Genomic DNA, 18013 nt, shown 5'->3' with positions numbered 1-18013 from the left:
ACAGTCATAGTGCCTGGATCTATGAGTAAGTGTCCATGCTTGATTTTTATGGTAGATTTCATCTAAGGGCTGTTTTTGCATTCTTTTTCTAGTGGCAAAATAACCGTGGTATATTAACAGTTCTTTTAAAAATGGATAAACATTTAGAATATCTTTACATTCTCTACATAATAAAGTATGTTAAACATGAAATGGGATTTGGGGAGTTTATTTCTATTAACATAATACATTAAAATTTAATATATTGCAGTGTATGACAGCTGTTAGCTGAGAACCAGCCAATTAGGTCCTGCTTCTGGCTTAAATTTGGCAATTCCGGGGTTTTCAATAGACCCCAAACTGCCAAAATATGTGCATTGGTATACCCCGGATTATCTAGACAGAGTCAGGTATTTTACTTTATAGGAACTCAGTTACATTGCAGTGATCAGTAACACCTGAATGGGGTCTCTTAGCAGTTATCATTTTAGGTAATAATGTAATTCAAAAGGATTTACTAATAGAATTTATACACACTTTGGTACATACCTGGCAATAGAAGAGTTAACAGAGGCAGTGCCAAGCATTTAACTACTTTCTGTTACTCAGTTATTTGCACACTCTTAAACTCACATGATTTTCAGCAGTGTCCACTGTGTGAGGTGACCTCCTACATAAACATTAGAGGGGTAGGGGTTGGATTCTGAGACTTGTTCCTTTTGGTGCTATGTCTTTTCAGAAAAGATATGACTAGGAAACATACAATAAGTGTGATTCACCTCTTGTTTAGTCCTATTCATAATAAGGCTGCCATAGGAAATGCATGAACTTAGAGGCTGTACAGTACCAGTGTGTGCAGATGCCCTCAGAAGTCATTAAGTAACTCCTACTGTGCTAATTACAAAGGGTAAATGAGACCACACAACCCACAAATGTGCCAGGTTTATTATGGTATATTGGCTGATAATAATTGACAACTTTGCATATAACATTATACACTCTGTAGACTTTGTTTACACCCAAAAAATGTGAAAGGTACCACAAAAATATGAACATTAATAAAAAAAATAACATTTTATTTACATATATTTAACAAGCCATAAAATAGAAAACTATATGTAGATTGATATAAATGTTATTACAAGCATCATAGTAAAATATCAGTGTAAGTAGGCAGAAGATGATTACTGACCCACAAGTCTAGTTGTAGAAAGCCCCATTGCTGAGGGTGATATACAATGGGGCACATTTACTTACCCGGTCCCTGCGCGATCCCCGATCTGGACTGTCCAACGAGGATGAACTCTGCGGCGATTCACGTTGATCATCCGCCCGATATACTGCATGTTTTGCTTCCCAGCTCAGGTCCGCTGGAGTTCACCTTCTTTTTCCTGGTGCATGTAAGTGCATGGCTTGCGACAATTTTTACGTTAAATTTTTACGTTAAATTGTCCGAGTCCGACGGGCCTCCCCCCCCGGATTTGTGTCGCATGAAAGCCGGCGCGATAGAGCCAAAATCCGATCGCATGTGCCAAAAACCCCTTTTAAATCCTTGTCCCAGTGGCGCAAAATGGAAATCGTCGGGATGTCCGACGAAAGTGCGGTCCGCGGGACCCTTACTAAATGAGCCCCAATATTTCTGTGTTCATCATGAGTGATGTGTATATGATTTTTGTCTTGTTTCTATTGTTGTGAAATATTTGACAACAACATTGTATACATTAGGAAACTGATTCCATTATAGAGGGTCTACCAGATTTTCTGACATTTATTACAGTTTTGCATTCTACATAAAATAATGTAAGCGCAATTCTCTGTATTTTTAGCTGTACTATATTTCAGTTCAGTCTTAATACTAATCTCTCTGTTTTGCTGTCTACAGATTGAAGCTGTGCTTGTTTATTTTGCTTATATCCTCACTGACCATCTCATTGGTATTTGCCATCATTCCATTTTGCAAACATGTTGGTGTCCTTGTAATGGTCATGGCAGTAGCTGGTCTGGCCATGGGCAACATTGATACAATCTCTAACATGCAGCTTGTGAAAACCTATCAGCAGGACTCAGCCGTTTTCTTACAGGTGAGAAATGCACTACTGCACCAGATACAAGGGCTTCTCAATAAATTAGAATATCAGCAAAAAGTTTTTTTGTTTTTTTTAGTAATAGAAATTCAAAAAGTCACACTCTTACATTATATAGAGTCATTACAGTTTTCAAGTGATTATTTATTTTAATGTTGATGATTATGGCTTACAGCCAAGGAAAACCCAAAAGTCATTGAGGGGAGATGTATCAATCTGTATCAAAACTGTATCAAAATTTGCACGTGAAATGCCCTGTGCCACTTTATTGCTTTAAATGTGGACACATGCTTTAAATGTGGACACATACAGTGCAAAGCCTGTAGTTACATAGCAACAGACACAAATATAACATCAAGTACCACCAATAAAAGTTACCCCATCCGGTCATATCTTAATTGCAACACATGCAATACAATATATTCCATTAAATGTACTAAGTGCAATATCCAATACATAGGACATACCTCAGGTCCCCTTAAGGTTAGAATACGTCGTCATTTATCAGATATTACCAACGAAGCAGTAGGAATATCAGCAGCCTCTAGGCATTTTAGAGAGTCACATAACAAATCCACAAATTTTTTCACATGGACTGGATTTGAAAAAGTCAGTCAACCGATTAGAGGAGGCAATATGAAAAGGAAATTAATAAACAGGGAAAGTTACTGGATTTTTATAATGGAGAGCAGAACCCCACAGGGTATGAATAAAAGACAGGACATAATTCTGACTTATTAGATAACTTCATGCAACATTCCCTGTCATACTCCCCGATGTGGCCCTTCTAAACCTTCAGCCCACTTTTATGAGTTCAAAAGACCCTGACATTATGGTTATACATCACAGGCATTTGGAGCACATAGATATGTAAGATATGCATATAAGCAAAAAACACAACGCCTAGTGCTCAATGAACACATGAGATATATATTTGGATTTATATGCCATTCTATGTGTACTGTATCACGTTCTAACGTCAATTCATTTTATCCTTTAAGTCTCCTAGGAATGTCATTAAAGAACAGACCATAGCACATTATTATTTTCATATTCTTTCTGATAATCTAAATGATACAAGCGTAAGGGTTCGTTTCTGAATGATATATGATATATGTGTAACATGAGATTCACATTAAGAATTATTTATATCTATATTTTATTCCGCTATATCATAGGTTGTTCCCTTTGTACAAAGTTATTGATACCCATTTGGTAAACATTGTAAACAACTGATACCAATGGATTCGCCAAAATGTTTTTATGTAATACTAGTTTTTAAGTATGTATTTACCTATCTGAGCAGTGCATTCTCGAGCCGCGTCCCCGGTCATGTGACTAAGGTGGGAGGAGTTCAGTCATGTGACTCGGGGGCGCGACTCGATCCACGTGACAACCGCATAGTTTAAAAGGAACAAGCTCAGATAGTGTTTGGCAGGTTATGATTAAGACGGTCTCCGTCGAAACGCGTCAACCTATCAGTCCTTGTGTAATGGCGTTTTAAACAATAAAGACAACATTTTGTTACCGCACCCTGTGACGTTCTTCCTGAAGTGCCGGCATTCTTGCGTTTTCCCTGGATTCTCTACTTGACTATGAATAGTGGTCCGAGCACCAGAGGACCCCCACGGAGTGTGGACAACTAGGACGGTCTAATGGTTGGGTGAGCCGGCTTATTTTTCTACTTTCCTTGAAAGTGTTATGTTTTTACTTTATTGATGTGTTTAAGCCATTTTAGTCAGTTTTCCGACTTGTAAGAAAAACAGGCGTGTTCTTGGTAACTAGTAGGTGTGACATGACAAAAAAATAGCCTGTGCTCCAGACAATTCTGTCCATGTACCACAAATTCAATATTATGGCACAGCAAACTAGACCAACTAATAGGAAGTGCAATGTACAACTCTCTACTCTTGTACTGCACCAGATTAAGCATCCCGCATCAGAAACAGTGATTAATTAATACATCTCCCCCATTATCTTAGAAAATTAGAATATTATATAACACCAACTGTTAAAAATTTTGGAGGCGATCAGCTAAGGGCACTACAGAGGTGTGATAGCATCCTTCAGCTTGTCTGTATTGTAGGGCTTGGTGTCTCTCATCTCCCTCTTGACAATTCCCCATTAACTCTCTATGCGGTTAAGGTCAAGCGAGTATGCTGTCCTTTCAAGCCCAGTGATACTGTGGTTATTAAACCAGATATTGGTACTTTTGGCAGTGTAGACTAGTGCCAAAAAAATTTCATCCCCAAAAAGCTTGTTTGCAGAGAGAAGCATGAAGTGCTCTAAAATGTCCTGGTAGACGGCATCGCTGACATAATAAAACATAGTGGACCTAGAGCTGCCAATGACATGGCTCCCCAAACCGTCACTGATTGTGGAAACTTCCCACTAGACCTCAAGCACATTGAATTGTGCCTCTTCACTCTTCCTCCAGACTCTGGGATCTTGATTTCCAAATGAAATACAGTTCTTTTTCTCCTTGGCACAGGTAAGACACTTCTAGCATTGCCTATTGGTCAGGAGTGGCTTGACATATGGAAAGTGACACTTGTAGCTCATGTCCTGGTTAAGTCTTTGTGTGGTGCACTGACTCCAGCAGAAATTCACTCCTTTTGAATCTCCCACAAATTTTTGAATGGCTTATCCCAGTTATCTCAGTTGCTTGTTCACTTTTTTTCTACCACACTTATTCCTTCCACTCAACCCTCCATTTTTTTTTCAATTTCTTTATTGATTTTTTATATGTTTCACATTGTAAATATTAAATAGGATGACCTTGTACATCAATGAATACATGTCTTTAACACCTTGCCGACCGAGGACAAACTATATCGTCCTCCTGCCGCAAAGGGTGTATGGAGAGAGCTCACGAGCTGAGCTCTCTTCATACACACCGGGTAATAGCTGAATAAAACAGCCAACCCCTGCCTGTCACTGCCGCGGTTGGTGCTGGCACTGATCGCGGCAGTTAACCTGTTAAGTGCCGCTGTTGAACCTGACCGCGGCACCCAGCTTACTGTTAAATGCCTGCCGCCATCTTGGATGGCCGATCGCTGCCCTTGGATGGCCGATCATCGGAGGGCGGTGATTGGTTGCTATGGCAGCCTAGAGTCTCATTTAGCAGAGGGCAGGCTATTAGAATTCATTGTAATATTGTTATATACTGCAATACAGTAGTATTGCAGTATATAGCATTAGCAATCGGACCCTGCAGGGTTAAATTACCCTGGAGGATCTAAAATAATGGTAAAAAAAATTTTTATTTTTTTTTTAAATATGAAAAATAGTAAAAAAAAAGTTTACATCACCCCCCTTTCCCTAGAACTGATATAAATATAAATAAATAGTAAAATTCATAAACACATTAGGTATCAACGCGTCCCAAAATGTCCGATCAAACAAAATATATTAGCTATTTTTCCCGGCGTTTAACCCCGTAACGGAAATTGGTGCCCAAAGTCGAAAATGCCACTTTTTGCCATTTTGAAAAGTATAAAAAATTCTATAAAAAGTGATCAAAAGCCTATACAGTCCTCAAAATGATAGCATTAAAAACGTCATCAAAGGTCGCAAAAAATGACACCACTCACACAGCTCCGTGCAATGAAGTATGGAAAAGTTATTAGTGCCAGAACATGGCAAAATGAAGATTTTTTTTTTTTGTACAGAAGGTTTTAATTTTTTTAAATGTATGAAAACATTTTAAAACCTGCACAAATTTGGTATCCTCGTGCTCGTACAAAACCAAAGAATAAAATAGACATGTCATTTGAGGTGCTCAGTGAAAGCTGTAAAATCCAAGCCCACAAGAAGATGGCGCAAATGCGTTTTTTCATCATTTTCACTGCATTCTGAATTTTTTTTCCCGCTTCCCAGTACACAGTTTGGAATGATAAATACCATCACTATGAAGTGCAATTTGTTACGCCGCAAACAAGCCCAAACAGAGCTGTGTACATGGAAAAAGAAAAAAGTTACCGATTTTTTAAGGTGGGGAGTGAAAAATGAAAATATAAAAACGAAAAAGTGCATTGTCCCTGAGGGGTTAAGCCACTCCCCTCCTACCACAATCCCACCCCTCCCCGGCCAGAGAGGAAAGAAAAAAAAATTATTGCAAATTAAAAAAACTATTTTTTTTCCATATTACCCTTTTTCCCCTTTCACTCCTCTACAAACCATTTCTTACACCATAAATCCCTTTTCCTAATTTTTAATTTTTTCTAAATGTTTTAATTTCTTCAGTTCAATTACCCATTTATTTATTGATGGAGCTCTATGGGATTTCCACCCTAATATCAATAGGTCACGTATAATTCAGAAAATCCAATGTTTTTTTTTACCAGGAACTATCAAATCTCCATTATTACACTGTGTACAGACAGCTTAACTTTTGTGGCTTACCCCCCTTGTGGAGTGTGTCAATCACTGCCTTCTGGACATCTATCAAGTCAGCAGCAGTCTTCCCCATGATTTTGTTGCCTACTGAACCAGACTATGGGACCTTTTAAAATGCATAGAAAGCCATTGCAGCTTTTTTGGGTTAATTATTAAAATTTTCTGAGATAATGCGGAACATTTCCTAAGGGTCCGCACTCCGCATTTGCGCCACATTTAACAGGGGTTTTTGGTGCACGCAATCGCCGACTTTCATACAACACAAATCGGGGCTGGGCCGTCGGACAACCCGACTGATTCGGACTAAGCGCGGGATTTAAAAATCGAATTGTGTTGCAAGACATGCACTCACATACACCGGAAAGAAGAAGGTGAACTCCGGTGGACCTGAGCGGGGAAGCGACACATGCAGGATATCTTAGTGAATCGCGCCTGACTTCAACCTCGTCGGACAACGCACCTCGGGGAATGCGACAGGGTAAGTAAATGTGCCCCAATGACTTTTGGGTTTTACTTGGCTGTAAGCCATGATCCTCAACTTCACTCTGTTTGTAATAACTCTAATATATGAGTGTCAGTTTTTGAATTGAATTACTGAAAATAAACCTTATGCTGTTATTCTAATTTATTGAGAGGCACTTGTCTCTAGTCATACTTCACACCCCCTATTTGTTGGTTTAGATTACAACAGAAAATTATCCCAAAATTTTGGGCATGCCACATTCTTGGACTCCTCTCTGGAGCACACAAAAAAGACCTATGTCTATCATAACCAGAATGGTAACTGTGGTCCATAGAGTTTTTGAATACATTGATCACCTGGTGTAGTGCTTTTTGAAACCAAATTTGCACGATATGCAGGGTGCATGTTATAGAGAAGAGAAAATTTAGTTTTCTGAAAAAGACACAGTATATCTTGTCCAATGGATGATCCTACTTGGTAATGAGTATGTCTTCCCATATGAATTTGCATACAGGGATAGCTGTTATTCACTGAATGAGACTGAGCCACTGGTCTCTTATACCTGAATTAGCAGATTAATCACATGTCCAAAAAAAACTAAATATTGACCACAAATAGACATTATAAAATGATTATATGCCAATACTTTTGACCCAATGAAGTCTGTAATAAGTTTATAAAAAAGGCCACACTCCACAGAAATGGTTAAAAATTCTGAGGTGTTTTACCTCATGCAGGCGACATTTCGTCTGAGACTGTTCATCTTGAGAAGGCTTCTGGGGTTTTGGGTTTCAAACATCTTTTGTAATAGGGGTCCACACACTTGAGTCCACTTCAGCCCCCTGACACTGAGGCCTTATGGCTAGTAAAGCCAAGGTGAAACAAAGTGTTTGCCGGAGGGATGACGCCTGACATTATCTCCACTCCACGATAAAAGATGGATAAAGTCAGGAGGATAGTTAATGGGTACCAAACAACCTGACAGATTCCCATTAAGTTTCAGGATTTCAACTGTCATAAGCTTTGTGCCTACAAGTTCTGACTAACATTAACATAACACATATAATCTCAAATGCATTTATGAAGAAAAGCATAGTGGAGGATATTTTGCCATGGAGGGACATAGCAACAAACTAAGATATTTAGTTTCAATATGTGTTAAAGGGGACTGGTATTTCAGGATTTCTGTAGAATTGTTCAGTTTTTCATGAACTAAAAAAGAAGTTTTCCATTTGTGATTATAGAAGTTTGGAATTCTCAGCATTGAACGTCCTTTTGTAATACAAGCTGATTATGACAATATGAAAATCTTAGAGACAAGGGATAACAGAAGTCTTTGAATGGCTGAGCTACTTTTATACTTTATGCCATGATATACCTATCATCTTGTAATATAAATTACATTTAGTATGTGTTTATGTCAGAAGTTGTCTTGCATATTGACATCATAGAAGGTTGTCCTTAATATGTTAATCTCCTTTGTGAACCAGAACACTGCTTGGAGCGGTCTGTCTTTTTGTATGTATACTTGACAATATTTAAATGTAGACCTGAATGAAACTTCAGCTGGTGATAACATAGGTAACAGCAGCTGAAACATTGGGTATCAGCTAAATAACTGAAAGGGACTGTCCAGGTATGTAAATATTTTGTTACATGGCTGGGGGGGGGGCATATACTCGTCACTCTCCACGTTTCTCTTAACCCACTGTGCCTTCCGTCATTTCCAAGTTTTTGTTTGTATAAGAGGCAGGCAGTGCAGCCTTAAATTTATGCTATAGATGGCGTGTGGCATATATAAATATATACATATACCTGGTCAACCCCTTTAACATGAGTAGAATCAGAAAAATGAAACTGCTGGAAAAGCAACATAAAAAATTTATCTTTCCTCGCTTTTAATTAATAAATTCAGGACATTCCAGCCTTGAAGGTGGAGTTTGTAATCCTTACTATTTTTGGGAGAACGCAAATTTGCCTGGATATTCTGGGAAAATTAGGGAAAATGGTAGCAAATTTGAGTCTGTATATACTGTATGTATTCAGTAAAACAGCGTTGACACCAGTGAATGAAAAAATGCTGTTGGTTCTTGGTTCTGCCTTCACACGTGTTCATGAGAGTGTTAGATGAGAATAGCAGATTCCAGAAGCTGGATGCATTCCACCTACTGACCCTTAACTGTCCATTAGTCAGATTGCAGTCAACATTTTTAATGAAGTAAAATCATACCAGAAAAAAATTATGACAGATCACCAGACACATATAAAAATATACTGAGTATACAATAAGTTACCATTTACCTTAGAAACATGGGGTTGACAGGACTAACATTATCCTTTTTTTCCCTTAGGTACTTCACTTCTTTGTTGGCTTTGGAGCTCTTCTGAGTCCATTGATAGCGGACCCATTCCTTTCTGATACCAACTGTATTCAATCAAATAACACACAGAATGGAAGTAGCAACCTTGAGCACATTAGGAACTCAATAGTCCCAAATCATCCGGGCAATGTGTCTCACTATGTCCTTCCACTTGATGGTCCAGTACTGTCCAATGTGTCTTATGCCTTTTGGATCATGGCTACCATCAATGTGAGTTCTCTTATGTAGTTCACTATATATGTATATACTGAGGTGATAAGTGGCTGGCTACTAGACCAGGTTTTACTTTAATTTCCCTGCAGCTTCCAGTGCCTATTGCAGTTTTCCTGTTGATGTATCAGAAAGGTATGGTGCCTGGTTGTAAAAGCAAGAATGGTTCTCTACTGTCTGCAGACGAGTTGGCAATGGAGAATAAGCGGGAGACTGAACCAAATGATGAGAAGAAACCAGAAAAACAAGAAGAGCATATGCAAGAAAAAGGTAAGAAAATATGGGTGGGAGTTTTGAGGTTAGAAAATTATACATAATTGTTGTGGGGATATTTTTTTCATGTGGATGTTTATTTAGGCCGTTTTTGGAGATATTTTTTACTTTTATGTAGATGTAGCCATATCTTTAAAAGTAAACGTTTTCACAGTTTGCTCATTCGTTTATCATCCTACTCTGAGAATCTAGCAAATTTACTATACAATTCTCAGAGAAATTGCAAAACCCAAGAGCTACAGGTCTTGGTTTGCAGGTCAAATTTTCAAGTTCCCGACAATATAATTAGACATATATTGAACAAATAGGACTTGTTTGAAAGAGTTGCCCAGAGAAAGCCTCTACAGCGTTTAGACAGTTGAGACATTTTTCTCTATGAGGCACAGGATTACTAATGCCATGACTTGTCACTGTTGAATAACAAAAATACTAGAACCCCTCTTCATGAATTATACACCCCGTTCAATACAGCACCATACAGCTATACAATGGCTCCTCCTGCTATAGAGTCCCTTATCTTCAATTTATATACAGTCCCTCTGTCATTCAGTGCCCCGATAAATTACTCTACCCCTCTTTTATACAGCAGAGCCGTCATGATTTTATATACAGTGGCCCCTGCTATACAGCATCCCCTTCTGCCCCTCCCTTCTCTATACAGGCCCCCCTGCTATACAATATATTGGTATACTGATATAGACTTTGCTTGTTTCCACAGGTCATGGGATACATATGCTTTGTTGCCAGAATAAAAGGTTTTGGAATGCCCCTTACACTTTTTTTGCAATTCATGTATGTTCAGCAGTGATCTTGTTCATGACAGATGGAATAGTGGTAAGATACATGTACTGTGTCTGCTCGTGTAACTACTGGGATATGTGCTGTATGTGAAAATGAAGGATGAATAGATAAAGCTATTATCATGTGCTAGAAAATTCTAAACTGTCCAGATAACAGATAACAATAACCAGTAATAGATAGGAGATTTAAAAAGTGGCAAGCAACATAAACAAGCATGTGAATACAAGCAAAGGAAGAGTACATACAAGATGCTAGATAGACAAAACTAGGGTTTAACATATTTTCAGTCTTGGTATGATAAAAACGTATGTGACAATTTGTATCAGACACTTTATAAGCTTTCCACACATATTGTTCCTGTTTCCCAGTCATTTTGTAGAAAATTCTGTATTGCACATTAGTTCCTTGGTGCATCAAGAATGGGGCCATGTCTGCTGGTGCTCCTGTTTTCTTCTTTCTTTAATTGTTTCTGTTAAATATGTCTGACCTTGTTCAAATGGGTGGTGCTGGGAAGCATAGAAAGGAGAAATCAGGCATGGTCCTTTCCCGGGTGCCCCAAGAAGCACATTTGCATACCAATATGTATCTTAGATCCAGTGAAGCTCTCCCCACATCCTCTCTGTTGTCTAGCCACCTAAACTCTCCCCACCATATTGCCCTTTTCACCCCCCATTCACAATGGTGGCGCATGCGCAGTGCATCTGCATCATTGAAGCTGGTCTGCTAGTCCCCTGTTCCGACCCACGTCACTGCACAATGGCCATACATGTGAAAGTGCCTGAGGAGGTAGCCAGGAACAAGCAGGCTGCCATTGTGAACAACCAGTTATTGACATGTAGAAGAAGGCAGGTCGGAGGGGCAATGGGGTGGGGAGAGTTTAGGTGGCAAATCGGCAGAGAGGTGGTGGGGAGAGCTTCACTGGATCTGAGAGTTCCCCCTGAATACCTGACTGGATACAGAAGTCAACTGAGGAAGAATAAAAGATTTTTTTTTACAGCACAGCAAAATCATACAGAAACAGCAATAGAATTGATTGAATAGGTATTGTGTGAGGTTTATAATAGAGGCTTGTGGTGACAGGTTCCCTTTAAGTGATCTACTCAACAATTTACTTGCGGGTCAGTTGTGAGGCAGTAGGCTTACATTAATAAAAGTCTAAAAACTGCCAAAAATGCCAAAAACTGCCATTGCTCTTATTCAGAGCAGAGGGGATGGGCTGTGCTAAGTTCAATAGGAGATCTCACATAGGGGTGCATCAAGTCAGCTACAATCCTTGAATGTAAAAGCAGTTTTCTCAGTACTGCTGCTACTAACAACACACAGAAAGCTCTCCAGGTCTGCTACCTTAAAGGGAATTGCCCACGAAAGAAAATTCTCAAATTTCAATCCACTAGTGATGTTTACACAATAAAGATACTTTTTAACCCCTTACTTTACAATTTTACTCAGTTCTATTAATGTTTTAGCTCCTATCATTGATGGTCAGTGTAAGATTCTAGAGTGTGAACGGAGACACTCTAAGCAGACACTTCAAAATCCCTCTGTGCTTAGATTATCAGGGTCCATGGTTTATATACACTTTCATTTACCTTCTGAACATTGTACTACTATCTGACACATAGAAAGAGCGATGAGACAGATCAGAGATGACATGATGAGATGCACATTACACACAATGACACAGTCAGCCCTGCTATATCTTTGCTCTTATACTATCAGACCTGATGTGCCTCCCTCCCCGAATAAAGAAATTATCTGCCTTTAGCGTGCAGCTCCCCTCTCACTGTTGCTGTTGTCTGCCGGGAGGTCCGTGTGTATCAGTGTGAGCTCGTCCTGGAATGCAGGAAGGGTCCGCTGTAAGGATCAGAAAGCAGAGAACAGCTCAGCTCCACAGCGTCAAACAATATGGCTGCCGACCGTAAAGTCAGAAGATACAGAGTCGGAAACCAGGGGCAACTGAAATTGTGTACACAAGGACTGATAGACAGGTTGGAATTATATTTGTGAAATGCTGGATTTGTGTTAATTACATAGAATTGGAGAATGTGTTATTTTGTTATCCTGAGCCTACAGGCAGTACCCGGGTTACGTACAGGATAGGTTCTATAGGTTTGTTCTTAAGTTGAATTTGTATGTAAGTTAGAACTGTATATTTTTACATTTTTCGCCCCAGTGACAATTGGAGTTTCAACATTTTTTCCTGTAATGGGACCAAGGGTTATCAATAAAGCGTCAATGCAGACACCTTACAGCTGATCATTGCAGCCTGGGACTATAGTGAGCACTCAGATAGCTTCACCAAGCGTCACAGTGGGCATAGGGGTTGTCTGTAACTAGGGGTCGTCTGTAAGTCGGGTGTCCTTAAGTAGGGGACTGCCTGTATTTAAGATACTTGTCTTTGTTGGAATACCCCTTTAAACTGTCTTTGTATAGTTAGAACTGATGGTAGAAAACATTTAAAGATGACTTGTCATGTGATTTGGTCTCTATATCTGCTTTATTATAGGAAATGAAACCAAATTTAAGCATGGATAAACCAGGGACAGTTACTCCAGATCCAGGCTCCGTGAATCAACTTTTAAAAGGATGATAATGAGTCTGAAAGACTACTGGGGTGTTTCCCAGAGCCCCCCCATGCTGCATATTCACACTGTTAGACTGTCCCACCATACCCCTCTCCCTAATGTAATCTTACTGCAGCATAGGCAGTTTCAGCACACAGTTAGAGGGTCCTGTGAATCAGCAGCACATAGGGGCTCTGGGAATTGCCCAAGTAGCCCTTTAGAAGGAAGGAAGGCATAGATAACAAATATAAAAACATTACCACAGACATGGTGCCTGGATCTATAAGTAAGTGCCCATGCTTTATCATGCTTGATTTTGAGAGTAGATTTCCTTTTAATATTTGTATTCAAAGGACAATTCTACAGCATCTTTTATTATAACTTTACTTTGTGCAATTACACCTATAATGTATAAACAAACTGACAACTGGTCAAAGGGTGGGTGACTGCATATGGGCAAAGAGGTTGAGGGATATTCAGGATCAACTGTAGGCTCATGTCTTTTAAAAAATCCATATTTGCTGAGCTTACTTGGCTTGTTCGTATGGGATAAGAACAAATTTTCTTGTTAAATATACTAAGAGAGTCATTTGTGATAGTACAGAAAATTGTCGAGTGGAGCAGCACTGTGGATGGAATAAATTCCAATGCGGGCGCAAGCCTCCGTAATCCCGGCTCCAGGGTTAGCAACGATACTCCATAAAAATAGAAAGTGAGGGTGCGGTCACACGTCGCGTTTAACGCATGCGTTTAAAAACGCATTGCAATAGCTGGAGAGTGATTTGCCTAATTAAACAGCTGCTAACACCTGTGTTTACAAAACGCAACCGTTAACGCATTGTTAACACATGCGTTAACATCGCGGTTAACGCATGCGGTTGTTAACACATGCGTTAACATCGCGGTTAACGCATGCGTTTTGTAAACACAAGTGTTAAGAGGTGTTTAATTAGGCAAATCACTCTTCAGCTATTCCAATGCGTTTTTAAACGCATGCGTTAAACGCGACGTGTGACCGCACCCTGAGGCAGCACTCCGGTATAATCAAGGTGTTTTATTCACCCAATGCTTGAAAATAGCTCCATTGACGAGCTGAGACGTTCCACCTGTCACATTGGGTGAATAAAACACCTTGATTATACCAGAGTGCTGCCTCACTTTCTATTTTTATGGTATGTTCTAAGAGAGTCACAATACTTTCTGTAAAGGATTAATGTTTAATCATACATACAGTACATTAATCATGCATTTCCCATTTTACAGATACATAATTTCATGCACTCTAAACCACTATTGTCAAAACTTTCTCAGAGTGTTTACAAGCATGACATTTATAGTTAATAAAAGAAAGCTAACTTCATGGGGTGATGTGACTTATACATATCAGTGGAACCTATATAATGCAATAATAAGTGGCAATCGCAAGACAGTGGTGGCTATTTTGACGACAGACGCCATGATTGGTTATCCCCCATTCTGTTCTGCTGAAGAAATGCTTTGTTGCTGAAACAGTTGGAGTCCAATTGCAACAACAACCACCGGGGTCTAGCCTTTTCTTGGGGCCTGGAGGCAGCCGGGCCCAGAATACTGGAGGGCCGTCCTAAAGCCTGGCAGGTCTCCAGCAGGTGGTGTGTGCAAGAAAGATGGAGGGAGAGGCTGATATACTGGTTCTCCCTGGGGCAACCCCTTAAGATTGGTCCCTGTGTAATGGATTGGGAGCGCGTGGTGGTAGACCGTCGTATCCAGGTATCAGACCGAGGCAACGTTGTGCAAAATAACTCACGGTTCTTTATTGAACAACAGCAGACAACGGTACTAAACGGTCTCACAGCAGATTCGGATTACTGGAGTGGTCGTGGAGAGGGTCCTCGGAAATAGTGCACCAGCCTGGTAGAAGATGCAGGCTGGGATGGAGCTGTGTCCAAACGAATCTGCAGCTCTGGATTTGAGTCTCCTGACTCTGGTCCTGGGATTAGGTTACGTGTCAGTACTGAATGTTCATCCACATTACTGAATGTTGCCTGTTCATCCACATTACTATTGCCTGTTCAGGCAGAATCTACAGCTGCTAATTACCTCAGTCTTCCCTGAATAATCCCTGGGTGAGTTGATCAGACTCACTATATGGATCCTGACAGTTTGAGGGCCTAATTCGCAACTACTCCCTTGCCCATACATTGGCAGGGGTGTTGCACAATCAAGCAAGTTAGAGGTACATGGTAGGAGAATTTCCTTGGGTACACTGCGGTACAATACGGTATATGTCACAGTTACATATGTTGCCCATACAAAAGTGTCCTTCTTTACCTTTCCTCTAAGCTGGATATATTTGTCATGTGATATTATCCCACATGCTGGTATGTTGCAATATTATCAGTGGGTCTGCTGCAAACTTTGGATAGGGGCCCTATATACCTAACTCTTGCTACCATTCTGTCCCACACATTACATTTGAGAATACAAATATGCTACATAGACATAAAGTCATAGCCCCATACTCCAGCCATATATTAGCCTCCCCTCATTCAAGAAATGTCCAGCAGCCTTCCCTCACCGATGAAGTGTCCTGCAGACCCCACCCTTTACAAATAAAATGTTCACCAGCCTCCCCTCACAAATGAAGTGTCCAGCAGCAGCCTCTCTAAACAAATGAAGTGTCCAGCAGCAGCCTTCCCTCACTACTGTCACCACAGGCCCCTAATAATATGAAGAAAAACAAAACTTACCTCCTGTGATCCCTGCAGCATCCTCTTCATCCTCTGGTTTGTGAGCTCTGCCCTCAAACACTGTATGATGCTGCCCCACCTGATCATACAGTATGCGCAGGCAGAGAGCACAGACATGTCCACTATTGTAATCAATTGATTGCATGCCTTACACACAATTAATTCTTTTTCCCTCTTATGGACCCATAGTCTGCTGTCTTCCTAATGGTAGATGTAGGTCCACTCTGTCCCCGGATGCACTTAATCAAAGCTAAATCAGGTCCACTCCATCCCAGTAGTATCTCCTGCGTCCATCATCATTATGCCCCAAAATAGAATTAGTGTCATGAAAAATTGGAGTCCTGACACTTTTTAGGCCTCCATTAGGTGATTTGGGAGTTATAGATACATATCATGTACATCTGCAGTTCAATACACATTGGGACACACGTATCATAAGTCTGGCTTTGTCCATCTGTTTTTTTTTTTACTTTTCTGCTGGTCAGATGTATCTTGGTGGTTTTTCTTTATTGCTACATGTGACATTTGGTCTTAATGTAAATGTGCAAATAGTCTTCAGAAATTGCAATCAGTTCCACACTGATTTCCAGCCATAAATTTGCACCAAAATTTGCGGCTTTTTAAAAAGTCGCAACTTTCACATCTGGATTCATGTGAAAACTTGGGTAACACTGCAAAAAAAAAAAAAAAAAAAGTAGACAATAGTGAACTTTAAAAGGAGACTGTTTTAGGCGCAAATGAGCATAAGCAAGAAATTAAAGAAAAATTGCAAGCCAAAAGTTTGATACATGTGCCCCATTTAGTTGCTAGAGCTAAGTGATGGAAATGTTCTGGCTAAATTGTGGTAGTCTTCACTGGGTTGAAAAAAAAAAATTATATAAATATATATTTATTCTGATCTATTTCTGATACCTTTAAAAAAAAGTTTTAAAGAGCATGCATTTAAGGGGGTATTTTCACGAAGACAAGATTCTTAAATGTACTCAGGATAACAAAATAACACATTCTTTAATTCACTGTTATTCACAAAAATACAGCATTTCACTGATATAATTCCAACCTGTCTCTATCAGCCCTGGTGTACACAATTTTGGTTTCCCCTGGAACTGACCGTAAATCTTCTGACTATGATCAGATTATTCTCATGAATAGATTCTCTTGTCTGCACACTGCAGTGCTCTCTGACTCCTGCCCCTCCCACCTGCATTACAAGACCAACTCAGACACAGGCACTTCCTGCTGGCAAGCAACAGCATGCAGAGACTTATGCTACAAGCTACAGACAGATAAGGTATTTATAGTAGAGCTGACTGTGTGTTTTATTGATTAGATGAGTTAGCAGAGCTAAGCGTGTCATTGTGTTTTATATCCATATCATGGATCTCATCCTCTCTCCTGCCTCATTTGTCATATTTGTCTTTTTCTATGTTTCTGATGCTCATAGAATGTTTAAATAAAAGTGTAGATAAACCCTGTACCACACAGCATCTCATAGCACAGAAGGATCATGAAGTGTCTGCTTAGAGACTCTGTTTTATCGATGTCAGTGTAATATTCCAGAGATAAAACAACAATAAAAAAGTAAAATTGTAAAGTAAGGGGTTAAAAGATGTTTCTTGTGTAAACATCACGAGGGGATTATAATTTGAGAACTTTCTTTCATGGGCAACCCCCTTTAAGGAACATTCATGGCAAAACTGATGCACTTAGCCATTTACAGAGCATAAGGGAGAAGACAATTTTTTATGCACTGTCCTCTTAAACTTTTCTCTAGGAATAACATCAGTTTTTCATGTTAAAGAGGCATGCAAGTATTCTTTGATTAATAAGCCTGTATTTTGTTACAGGGTGAATATTCTGGCTTTGTCTATAGTTACGCTGTGGAAGAACCACTGTCTTTAGCTCATAAGACAGCAGGATACCTGCCCAGTCTCTTCTGGGCATGTGTCACTCTGGGAAGACTCATTTCCATACCTGTGTCCTACAGAGTTCCTCCACGTTCCATGCTCTTTATTAACCTTGTAAGTTGGCCGGATAACAAAAGCTAAGTGACAGACTCTTAACAGCCAGTATCACAAGCTATCTATAGATAACACAACAGGCTCAAGTTTTGGTGGCAATCTTCCCATTTTAT

General features: G+C 39.7%; 2 protein-coding genes across 4 annotated transcripts in view; one reads left to right on the top strand and one right to left on the bottom strand.

Annotated features, from left to right (window-relative positions):
* The window catches only part of MFSD4A (major facilitator superfamily domain containing 4A), a 55414-nt gene that overhangs the window by 29032 nt on the left and 8369 nt on the right, over positions 1-18013 (top strand). For all 3 annotated transcript variants that reach the window (XM_072137502.1, XM_072137501.1, XM_072137503.1), the window contains 5 exons: positions 1862-2060; positions 9276-9515; positions 9608-9785; positions 10507-10622; positions 17727-17900. In XM_072137502.1, the coding sequence (XP_071993603.1) occupies positions 1862-2060; positions 9276-9515; positions 9608-9785; positions 10507-10622; positions 17727-17900 (907 nt within the window). The remainder of the gene's footprint in view (positions 1-1861; positions 2061-9275; positions 9516-9607; positions 9786-10506; positions 10623-17726; positions 17901-18013) is intronic.
* ELK4 (ETS transcription factor ELK4) overlaps positions 12312-18013 on the bottom strand; it is a 43176-nt gene continuing 37474 nt past the window's right edge. Inside the window, exon 5 of the mRNA XM_072137505.1 lies at positions 12312-12443. Within this exon, the coding sequence (XP_071993606.1) occupies positions 12351-12443 (93 nt within the window). The 3' untranslated portion in view covers positions 12312-12350. The remainder of the gene's footprint in view (positions 12444-18013) is intronic.

This window comes from Engystomops pustulosus, chromosome 2 (genome assembly GCF_040894005.1).
Source record: "Engystomops pustulosus chromosome 2, aEngPut4.maternal, whole genome shotgun sequence".
Taxonomy (NCBI): Eukaryota; Metazoa; Chordata; class Amphibia; order Anura; family Leptodactylidae; genus Engystomops; species Engystomops pustulosus.
Note: the sequence above shows the minus strand (reverse complement) of the source record. Positions and strands in the feature narration are given on the sequence as shown.